At 43.4% G+C, this 12181-nt stretch overlaps 1 protein-coding gene across 1 annotated transcript; it reads right to left on the bottom strand.

Annotated features, from left to right (window-relative positions):
• Positions 1-2047: 2047 nt before the first annotated feature.
• Positions 2048-10197, bottom strand: LOC119589629 (mucin-7-like). Its single transcript, XM_037938223.1, has 3 exons — positions 10136-10197; positions 2174-3401; positions 2048-2085 (listed from the first exon to the last, which is right to left on the bottom strand). Exons 2-3 carry the CDS (start codon positions 2874-2876, stop codon positions 2048-2050), a joined length of 741 nt encoding a protein of 246 aa, XP_037794151.1. The 5' UTR covers positions 2877-3401; positions 10136-10197.
• Between the last annotated feature and the right edge of the window lie 1984 nt (positions 10198-12181).

Below are 12181 nucleotides of genomic sequence, written 5' to 3'. Positions count from 1 at the left end.
GGGGGATTTTCTGCGGTTGGGGTTGAGGCTGCAGGGTGAGAGGGATGGGGGTGGGGAGAAGGGGTTGAGTGGGGGGACTGGGAGTTGGGGAAGGGCAGAGAGGGAGAGATAGGGAGCTGGGGAAGGGCAGAGGGGAGAGATAAGAAAGGTAGGGGAAAAGGGAAAATAAATACCTGTTGATAAATAAAGGGCGGTTGAAGGTCTCGATCTGAGAGAGAGAGAGAGAGAGAGAGAGAGAGAGAGAGAGAGAGAGAGAGAGAGAGAGAGAGAGAGAGAGAGAGAGGAGAGAGAGAGAGAGAGAGAGAGAGAGAGAGAGGAGAGAGAGAGAGAGAGAGAGAGAAAGAGAGAAAGAGAGAGAGAGAGAGAGAGAGGACGCACCCACATCCCCAGGAACAAGAAAGTGGCGACCGTGCACACCGGAAGCGGCCATCGCAACCAGCTGTCTGTCTCTCGCTCAGTCGTTCCGCCGCGCCAGCATATGTTGCCACATAACCCCCATGTTGTACCTCCCTCCCCCCTCGTCTATTCTCTCATGTGGGCTTTATCTGGATGTCTTTTAGTATTGTTAAACGTGCGGGTTTTGCGTGTATGCGTGCGTGTGTGTTTGAGTGTTGTGTGTGTGTGTGTGTGTGTGGTGCGTGTGTGTTGTGTGTGTGTGTGTGTGTGTGTGCGGCGTGTGTATGTGTGTGTGTGTGTGTGTGTGGTATGCGTGCGTGCGTGCTTGCATGTGTGTGTGTGTGTGTGAATGAGTGTGTATATATATCTTTGCATATGAGTGTCTGCCTATACTTGCGCATTTATCTGCATACCTATAACTATGTGCGTGTGTGCGTATGTGAATCCCAGAACACATGTTTGTGTGCACGCGCTAATGTGCACGATGACAAGGCAGCATCCCTGTAAGCATATATCGGGACGCAGACTTCAAAGGGACTCGGCGTGCTTTCGAAATCCAAGGACTTCAACGCCGACAAGCAAACCTTTTGATGCTCAGACAAGCATAACGCGCGCGAACATTCAGCATTTTCCTAAGTGCCATTATAAGGCTACGCGGCATTGAGCACTTACTCTGACGAAGGTTGCTTTGCCTGCGCTGTCTCGACGGGGCATTTTCGCTCGTGTATGCCATATTGCAAAATCAACTTGCAGACGTGTGAAATATATAAAAGAATTATGAAGAGTAATGTCTGTGTGGCTGGTTGTCTTTCCCTTTCTATCGCTTTATCTCTTTATCTCTCCCTCTCCTTTTCTCTTTTTCTCTTTCCCTCACCCCTCTCTCTCTCTCCCTCTCTAAATTCCCACGGTTATCACCAGGCCTTGTTCGAACGCTAATGACAACGTGATCGCCAGCTTAACGATCTTCTGGCTCGTTAATTTGCATACACAGTGTTCACCGGAATACGAGCATCCGGGAACTTGCAGCGGATGAGAGAAAGAGAGATGGGGGAGAGAGGGAGGGAGGGGAAGAGGGAGGAAAGGAGTGAGTGAGTGTGAGGTAGATGTAAAAATAGTTAAAAAGAGAGAAAAAAATTAGACAGAAAAAGAGGAGAGAGAGAAAGGGGGAGGAAGAAAACCCTATAGTTAAAATTGGTTCGTTTCGATAGGACTAATAGGTCTGTAAACGAGTTCGATCACCATCTAAGTTGTCCGAATACTAATATTCGACAATGAGATTAAAAACTGCTGCCTGCCCTTACGAATGACCAGCACGTCCTTCACAAAACGAACTTTACAAACCCCCAACTTAAATGTAGCCAAGACCCTGTGGTGCTTGAGTGATCCCGGTGCATCTGAAATTACTACGAGGATTGATTGACTGATTATTTAAAATCAACGTCAACAGGTAAGGTCATTAGCGGCGAACACCTTGTTAGATAGAAATATTAGAATATTTAAAACTTTTAAAATCTATCAATAAATATCTCACAAATAACAATAAATATATTAAAATTCAAAACATAAATATTATGCTCTAAGTATATAGCTCCCAATCTACAGCAAAGGACTTCGGAAGTAAGGACCTGGAATAATGACCTGAAAGAAGGACCTAGAAAAAGGTCCAGGAGGAACGTCCTGGAGAATGGCCTGGAAAAAGAACTCGGCAGAAGGACCCGAAGAAGGCCCTGAAGCCAACCCTCCACCAGGAACGCTGTCTCGAGGCGTCTCACTGTACCTTTGGTGAGGATGAAGTCGGCCGCCTTGCTCCTCCAGTTCCTGGGGAGCGTGTAGAACTTCCTCTTGTGCTGCTTCTTCTTCCTTCCTGCCGCTTCTCCTTCGTCCTCGTCTCCTTCCTTCTTCTCGAGGCTGATGGCGGGGCCGAGCGTGGCCGTCTTCTCGGGGGGGAGGCGGGTCACGCACTCGGCGGAGGACGAGGCCACCTCCAGGGTGTCCACCGAGATCTCCTCGACGATGGCGCCTTCGAGGACCGAGGGCGAGCTCGAGGGAGGGGGCTGGAGCGGAGACCGAGGGTGGGACGGGGGCGACGAGGGGGAGGAGGACGGGGAGGGGAAGGCGGACGAGGAGGAGGCCGTCGAGGACGTGGAGGAGTAGGCGTAGCGAGAGGAGGCCGCCGCGGACGGAGAGGGAGAGGGGATGAAGGCGCTCCTCTTGATCACGTCGGAGACCTGTCGCAGGGTGACCACGTGCTTCTCGGAGGGCGGCTGGGCCTCGACCTCCACGCTCAGGTCCTCAACCCTGATCGTCGGGACGGGCGACGAGGAGGAGGTGGTGGCGACGGCGGCCGCGTCCTCGGGGGCCTTGGAGGTCGAGGGCTTGAGGTTGTCCTTGTCATCCTTGCGGGGGCTCTGGAGGAGCTGCTCGTCCGTGGGCTGGGGCTCAAGGCGCTCGCCCTCGTGCTGGGTCCACAGCAGCACCATCCTGGTCGATCAAGTGGGACTCGGGGAGGAACCCAAATTTTACGCAAGATGATCGAGTAATGTCAGAAAGGTCTCACTCACGAATGTATATCGATTCGTCTTCTATTTTTTCTTCCTTCTTTTATTACACTGACAATTTTATTTTTCTTCTAATACATATATCTTTTCACAGTAAAGCAAGCAACGATTAACGCACAATCCAGAGTCACTTGGTACGCACACGTATGTATGTAAAGACTTCACAGAGCACAATATCACTCACAGAAAACGCACATAATAACAAATCTGAAACAGTTGAGAGAGAAAGAGTATCAGACGACCCTCTTCTCTGAGGCGTCCCTCTCTCTCTCTTTATCTCTCTCTCTCTCTCTCTTTCTCTTTCTCTCTCTCTCTCTCTCTCTCTTCTACTTTCTCCTTTATTCTTCTTTCCTCTTGATGCTCTTATGCTGGCCAAGGGCTTAAGAGGAACGCGAGATGGAGACTCTTGCCTCACACCGAACTCGCCATGAGGTGTCGTCTCGCTATCTGTTGAGGGGAAGAGGAAGGGAGAGGGAAGGAGAGGATGATAAATAGGTGGGTGAAAGAAGAATGGAGGAGAGAAGGGTAAATAGATGGTGAGAGAAAGATGGAGGACAGAAGATGGGTGAGAGAAGGATGGAGGAGGAAGTGGAGGAGAGAAAGATGAAGAGGTTGTTGAAAAAGAAGAGAAAAAGGTAAAATAAGTGAATGAATAAGAGAAGAGAAAGGTAAAAGGAGGAATAAAAGAAAGAGAAAAGAGAGGGGATAAAGGAAAGCGAAAAGAAGGGAAAGAAAAAAAAAACAAAAACAAAAATGAATTGTTAAGAATATTACACACACTTTCGGTATAACACAGATTACGCAACACACACACACAAACGCCTCTATGAACCTGTCAATCTGGACTGTCATTACCATCATGACAGGAGACACGCTTGACATCTCTCTATTGGGATGCAAAAAATGTGCTGTTTCTTCCTTTCCGTGAATGTGTGTAAGTGTCCACATGCATGGGTGTATACGTACATATGCTGTGGTGTGTTGTGTGCTGAGTGGATGTTAGTTTGTGTGTGTGTGTGTGTGTGTGTGTGTGTGTGTGTGTGTGTGTGTGTGTGTGTGTGTGTGTGTGTGTGTGTGTGTGTGTGTGTGTTTGTGTGTGTGTGTGTGTGTGTGTGTGTGTGTGTGTGTGTGTGTGTGTGTGTGTGTGTGTGTGTGTTTACATGTGTAAATAAAGAATTTTACTTTAAAAAAAGGCTTAACTGAATGAATGAGCTGAGAATTAAATTAAGTTAAACAGGAAATTAGGCCGTTACTTTGAGGGGGGGGATGCTTTGTATTCGTAACAGGGCATAAGCAACAATAAATAAATTAATGCATGCAACATAATTAAACATAACGCCTTCTCTCTCTCTCTCTCCTTCTCTCTCTCTCTCTCTCTCTCTCTCTCTCCCTCTCTCTCTCTCTCTCTCTCTCTCTCTCTCTCTCTCCTCTCTCTCTCTCCTAAACAGAACTAAATCTAGTAAAAACGTATTAGAAACAATACATAAAATAATAAACGAACATATACTTACAAAACTCGTACAAAAACAACACAAAAACAAGAAACACAGACAATCATAACACCTAAGAACAACAAACAAAGCAAACCAAAAATCCCAAAAGCTAACAAACAAACAGCCAAAACAACAGCTAACAAATGCTAACAAACAAACAAACAGCAACGACATTCCACTCCCAGCGCAAGAAGGCACTTTCCATCTCATGAGAAAAGACAGACAGACACGCGTTTCTAGAGGCACCACCTGGAACGTGGCACCGAGACATAGACTCAAAGACACGCCAGAGAAACTTTGTTTTGTTTTCACTTTTTTGAAAGAAAAAAATAATCTTCATTACTTGAAAAAATATATTTATCAGCTTTTTCCTTCACTTTTTTTTTTCTAAACTCTCATTTTACGTTTAATTTCTTATGATTCTTCTCTCTTTTTTTCTTTTGTCTCTTTTTTTTTCTTTCTTTCTTTTTTACTTTGGCCTATTTCCCATATCCGCTGAATCAGAGGCCCCCAACGTAGCACTATCGACGTATCGTGTCTTGATGGGGGTTGGTAAGGGGGTAGGGGAGAAGGAGAGAAGGGGAGAGGGAGGAAAGGGGAGGAGGAGAGGGGAGGAGGAGAGGAGAGGGAGGAGGGGAGGAGAGGGGAGAAGGAGAAAGGGGAGGGGGAGGGGAGGGGGAAAAGGGAGGAGGAGAGGGGAAAGATATGGAAGAGAGAAGAGGGGTCGTATGAGGTAGGGGATAGCGTAGGGGAGAAGGATAGAGGGGTAGGGGAGAGGGAAAGGAGACAGGCAGAAGGGAGGGAAGACGGGTGGGTAGGAGAAAGGGAGGGCAAGGGGTAAGGTAGGGAATAGGGGAGAGGGCAGTGAGGAAGAGAGGGTGGGTATGAGGGTAGGTGAGTGGTTAGAAACGATGGGGGGGGAGGGCAGACATCTTAGTCAAGCTGTGATATTTCTTGTCTCCCTTGTTTTTTTCTTCTTCTTTCTTTCTTTCTTTCTTTTATCTAATGTTTTGCGTTATTTTACTATATTCTTCAAAATGTCTTTTCCATCACCGCTATGCTTATACCCTATAATTAAAACAACCCATGAAAATAACAAAGCTAATTATCAAAGTTTTCCCCATTACTAGAAATCAATAAATATGAATAAAATCCGTTTGGAAAGGACGGAAAAGCTGGTGAGCAGCCCCTTGTGCGTCGATGCCTTAAAAAGAAAACGGGATTTTCTCTCGAAGAAAATGACATGCGTGTTGTGATTTCGAGATTTCTCTTTGTCTTGATTATCAAGGTCTTTCTCTTTGCTTTTCCTTCGATTTACGTTTATCACTCGGCGGATAAGGATAAAGAATGCACGCACACGCGCGCACACACACACACACATCTTTATCAATGTAATAAAATAATTGTTTTAGGTTTCCTATTCCTTTTTTCCCAAATGCACGTGTTCCAATGTTTCCTAAAGACTTTAAAGATTTTTTTTTTAGTTTGTTAATTTCCCTGTTTTCAAAATATGCCCCTTTCCGTCACCTCGTCTTAATTATTAATAATAATGACGACAATAATAACAATAACAATAAAGACACCTATAGTAATAATAATGATGATATAAACAACAACAAGAACAACCACAACAATAACAAAAAAATGATAGTAATGACAATAATAGCAATGATAATAAGGACAACAAGAATAATGATAGCAAGAAATCCCTCCCGTTTATAATCCCAGAAGAGATTCTTTCGCGTTTTCTTCTTCCATTAATCATCATTTTCTGTTTTGTTTAGCTCATCTCATTCAAGAAATAATGAGTCTCCTCCTGGCTCTATGTCATTTCCGTAAAGACAAGCGACTAGATTTATTTTCATTACAACTCCAAAACGTGACTATTTTTTGCCGGAAATTCCGGAAAAAAAAACTTTCAAAGGGTCAGAGGTCAGCGATGTTCTCAAGTGTTATGTTGAAGAACGTGCGAAAGTGTGATTCTGTGCGTGCGTGCGTGCGTGCGTGGTGTGTGTGTGTGTTCCTTTCAGTATTTGTGTTTGTGTGCATTCCCGTGTAAGTACCTCATATATCAGTAAGAACATTTAAACGTGAGTGCCCAATCATGTGCGCATTCAAGAACATATATGAGAGATGTACACATAACACTCTCTCCTCCTCCCCTCTCTCCCTCCCTCCCTCTCCCCTCTTTCTCCCTCCCTCCCCTCCCTCACCCACATCAAACCCCGAAAGGAAGGCTTAACGACGAAGCCCCCCCCCCCACCACAAAATACCCCAAAGAAATGCCCACAGACTCAGGCCTAACCCCACAGTGACCCTCATCTCAAAAGAGTCAGTGATTTTCCCTGAATTTCCACGCCGCTAATCTCGAGGTTTTTCCCGGTTTTGTTTTCAACACTCTTTTACCTCTTTTATTCTCGCCTTCGCTTTGTGTTTTTGTTTCTTTGTCTTTGTTTTGTCTTGTGTTTTATCTAAGGTGACTTCCGGAATGCTGGGTTTGGTTTTACTGAGTTTGTGGAATCGAAGAATGACAGGGGAGAGAGAGCGAGGGGGATGAAAAAGTAAAGATAAAGATAGATAGATTGAGAGAGAGAGAGAGAGAGAGAGAGAGAGAGAGAGAGAGAGAGAGAAGACGAGAGAGAATGAGAGAGGGAGAGAAATGAAAGAAGAGAGAGAGAGAGAGAGAGAGAGAGAGAGAGAGAGAGAGAGAGAGAGAGAGAGAGAGAGAGAGAGAGAGAGAGAGAGAGAATGTGGATACACAGACAGACAGACAAATAGAAAAAGAGTCTCACAGACAGGCACCAAACACAAAAACAGACACACAGGCAAGAAGCGAAATCAAGTCCCAAAGAACACGCGCCCACGAGAGGTCCCGCCCGGTGCTGAGAATGCAATGAACGGTCCTCCTTCCTCGAACAGACAGACAGACACAAGATGAAACGTCACGATCTCAACATCTACCTTATGTCTCTCCTTCGTTGTGATTTCTTTTTAGCTCTTCCTTCTTCTTTTCTTCGTCTTTTGTCCCTTCTTTCCTCGTCTCGATCCTCCTCACCCATCCCCCTCCCTCCCTCGCCTCCTCCATTTTAAACCTCCCTCCCTCCACCCCCACCCCGCCACCTTCATCCATCTACCCCCCCGCCCCCCCCCCTGCTCCTCCTCCTCCGTCGCCATTACTTATCGTGACGTGATTCCGCGAAGGAGCTCGGAGGTTCTCGTCGCCTGCGGGTGTTCGCCTTTTGGTTCCTCGCTTCCTCTCTCTCTCTCTCTCTCTCTCCCCCCCCTCTCTCTCTCTCTCTCTCTCTCTCTTTCTCCCCCCCCCTCTCTCTCTCTCTCTCTCTCTCTCTCTCTCTCTCTCTCTCTTCTCCGTTTTTCTCTGGTTTCTTTCTTTTACGAACCTCTTTTTCGGAGACACAGAGAAATATAATGATAGATAAATTGGTAGTTAGGTGTAGATAAATACTTATTAATCGGGGTATAGACAGGTAAAAAAAATATCGTACGCCATGAGAGAAAAAAAGAGAAAGATGAAGGGAGAAAAAAGGCGAAAGAAGAAAAGGAATAATTTAATAAGAGAAAAAAAATGCCAACAGAAAGAGAGAGAGAAAAGAGTTGAAAGATGGAACGAGAGAAAAATAGAATCAACAACAAAAAAAGAAAGAGGAGGAAGTAAAAGACAACTAGTAAAGAAGAATGGCAACAGAAAGGCAGGGAAAGACTAAACAGACGAAGAATGAGAAGACGAGAGCCGACCGCCCGAGCAGACGCGGCGCCAAACAATAACAGAGCGAAGGAAGCTGGAGCGCCGGGGGAAGGGGGGGGAGGGGGAAGGGTGACAGGCGTACGATAATCTCCTTCTTTTTCATTCTTTCTCTCTGGTACCGGATGATTTTACAAGAAGTGAGATTATCATTATTTTTTTTCTCTCTCTCTTTTCTTTTATTCTTTCTATCTGGCAACGGATGATGTTACACGAATGAGTTGCTAAGCTGTGACTCCAATGTTACCTGGTATGCCATAGGGGCCGGGGGATGATCACCTTCTGCCACGCACTAGTTTCCGTGTTATGCTCTATGTGATTTTTTTTTCTTTTGTTATTAATATGATAACTATTATCATTATTATTATTAGTCCTATTATTATTATCATCAGTATAATAATATTATAATCATTATTCTCATTATTTTTTTTATCACCGTACCGTAATATCATAACCGTTATTTTTTTATGATTATAATCGTTATTCTTATTTTAATTATGCTTATTCTTATTGTTATTACTCTCATTACTATTACCACTGTCATTATTATCATAATTCTATGAGTATCACTGTATTATCATCATCAGTATCATCGTAATCAATATCATCACCACTTATCATTCTTCATATCTGTAAAACCCCTACCTTAGATAAAATAAAATAGGATAAGAAAAACAAAAATGAAAAAAAAAAAAACTAGCGTCAGAAGAACATAACAAAAGAAAAAATAAATAATTCGATAAGTAAATTTCCCTGACAAGCAACCCCCCCCCCAAAAAAAAAAAAAAAAAAAAAAAAAAACAGGAAAAAAACTCAGGTAACGTATTCTGAATAACCTCCACACAATTTGAACAGAAGGACAGTTAACTAACGGCAAGAATATTTTTTGTAAGCATCAGTATCAGGAAGTATCCTGATAATAATAATACTGATATTACTACTTATAATAATAATAATAATAATAATAATAATAATAATAATAATAATAATAATAATAATAATAATAATAAAAACAACAACAACAAAATAGTAACAACAACAACAATAACAACAGCAATAATAATAATAATAATAATAATAATAATAATAATAATAATAATAACAGTGATAATAGTAAAGGTGATAATTATATAAACAAATAAGTAAATGAGTGAATAATTCCAATAAAAGTGATATGCGTGACAGTGCCTTCTAATGCGCAAAAGAACAATAACAAAAACACCAACAAAATAAAGACACAAATCTAAACCACATGCCAAACACACTCACAAAAAAATGTAAATACTAACAGCAACAACAAAACAACAAAAATATAACACATAAAAAAATAAACTAACATGAACTGTTCTTTTTGGAAATGGTTGCATCGGTCACGAGCGCCGACTCCACAATGCAGATTTCAGCTTTGATTGACAGGGTGTGAACCAGCCGCAAATCAACACAAATACTGCCCACGCACATGCACATCTTCATGCACACGGGGATGATGTAAGTGCCAGGTATTATGAGACTGTCATGGTAGTAGAGAAGTGAGATTTGGCCCGGAAGAGAAAAAGAAGGAATGAAAGATGGATAAAGAGAGAGAGAGAGAAAATGTCTATATTTATCCCCGTAAGGTGCACTTACATTTTACACACTTTTTTGAACGTGCGCACAGGTTTTTGAATAATACATGTAAAGGTACACCCTCAAAAAATCGTAAAAAAATATAAAACATTACATACCAGAAAATAAATGTTATATATAAACCAAAAAAAAAAAAAAAAAATGCATGAAAAAATACACAGAAATTCACACATTTTCTAAAAACCTACATACATACACACTCCCATACAAAAAAATCTGCACACATACCCGTACACACACACAAAATCCAGCCACACTTAAAAAAAAAGGATACACCACTACACACGCACGCACACACACACCTTAGACACGTGGAGGGGGCGTGTGTGGAAGCAGCGCCACCTGTTGACCGCGCGGAGGCACACACTCAGCTGACGGCCAAAACAAAACACTCGACTCAGGCAGGTCCTACTGGGGAGGGAGGGGGTTGCCGGTGCAGGATTTATTGGCTGGATTTTGACCTCGTGGTTGGATTTTTTTTCTTGGGGGGGAGGGGGAGGCAAGGGGAGGGGGATGTCTATATATAGAGGATGAATGGGCGAGTATGCATGCCGTAGGGAAGATAGGAATGTATCCATATACGAATATCTAACCTTGAAGGAAGGGGTGAAGAGGAGGGAAGAATAGGGGATGGAGATGGAGATATAGAAAAGGAGAAATGAGAGATGAGAAAGAATGAAAGAAAAGAAAAAAAAAACACAGCAAAGACGACGAAAACACAAAACAAAATCGATGGAAGAGGAAGAGGAAGCAGGAAACAACCGATAGGATACAGAAATGAAAAAAGAAAGAGTGATACAGGAAGGAGGAGCGGAAATAAGGATAAAAAGGAATAAGTAGGAAGTGCAGTTAAGAAAAAAAAAGAGAGAAAAAAGAGAGAGAAGCGATGGGGACGGAAAGAGAGGAAGTAGGGCGAGGGAGGAAGAAGGGGAGAGAGAGAGCAGTCAAAATTATTTCAATTTTCCCGCGTGTCTCAGCATGGATGATATATGGCGGGAGATTTTCTTGCTTCCGCTGATGATTATGAGTCTGTGATTGGAACTGCGATTATGTAAATGTTTTTTTTTTCTCTCTCTCTCTTCTTTCACCCTTTTATCTCTTTTTCCCTCGATTCACCCCCATGCATTATCTTCACTTCTTTCATTCATTTCTTATCATGATCTTGATTCTTCTTTGTCCCTTTTTTGTGGTTATTTCGCTCTTTCGTGTTATTCTCTTTATCTATCATCTATATATTTCTCTCTCTGTCTATAACGATTTATCCCTGTCCGCCTTACTCTGGCCTCCTCCTCCTCCCTCCCTGCCTCCCTACCCCCTCCTACTCCCATCTTCTTCCTTCAATCCCCCTCCCTCCCTCCCTCCCCTTCTTTCCCCCTCCTACTCCCCTCTCTCCCTCTCTTCCCTTCCCCCTCTTACTCCCCTCCCCTTCTTTTTTTCTCTCTCTCTCCCCCTCCTTCCTTTCTTCTCTCTCTCCTCCTTCCTCTCTCTCTCTCTCTCTCTCTCTCTCTCTCTCTCTCTCTCCTTCCTCTCTCTCTCCCCCTCTTCCTTTCTTCCCTCTCTCCCCCTCCCTCCTTTCCTCTCTCTCTCCCCCTTCTTCCTTTCTTCTCTCTCTCTTCCTTTTCTATCTCCCTACCTCCTCCTTTCCTCTCTTTCTCTCCTTCCCTGCTTGCTCCTCTTTTCTCTTCCTCCTCTTTCCCTCTCTCTACTTCCGCTTCCTTTCTTTCTCTCTTCCCCTTCCTTCGTCTTTCTTCTCTCTCTCTCTCTCTCTCTCTCTCTCGTCTCTTCCTCTCTGTTCATTATACTGTAGTCTGTCTTGCTATCATCTTCTTCTGTTCTTTCTCTCGTTGCTCCCCCTACTCTTTTTTTCCCTGTTTCCTGAAGGCGCATCAGTATTCTTTTTTCCTTTTTCTTCCTTCTTGTCTTCCATTCTCTTATTACCCCTCTCTCTCTCCCTCTCCCCCCTTCCAGCCAGAAAAAAACACAGATTAAGACTCAGATAACAGGACAAGGAAGTGCCGTGATCTGCAAACACAAATGTCATCCTGTTACATATTCCTGTGATCTCATCGTGTTGTGTAACCGATCACCAATGGACGCTCTCTTTTTTTTTCTCCTGTTTGTGTGCCCGGATATGTGGCTGAGAGAGTTAAGGAGGTGAGTTTGCTTGTTTTTCTTGCTTGTTGTTGTTGGAGATTTTTCTTATTGTGATATATTTTTTTTATTGTTTTTGTTATCATTATTACTGTAGTTGTTTGGTAGGTATTATCGTTTGTGTCATTATATTACGTAAGGCATCCGGGTAACTTTGGGATGATTTTATAGCTGTTGCTCTGAAAGGCGATTCAGTT

The sequence above is a fragment of the Penaeus monodon genome, chromosome 26 (assembly GCF_015228065.2).
Source record: "Penaeus monodon isolate SGIC_2016 chromosome 26, NSTDA_Pmon_1, whole genome shotgun sequence".
Classification (NCBI taxonomy): domain Eukaryota; kingdom Metazoa; phylum Arthropoda; class Malacostraca; order Decapoda; family Penaeidae; genus Penaeus; species Penaeus monodon.
The sequence above is the reverse complement of the archived record's forward strand: the minus strand, read 5'-3'. Positions and strand labels throughout refer to the sequence as shown.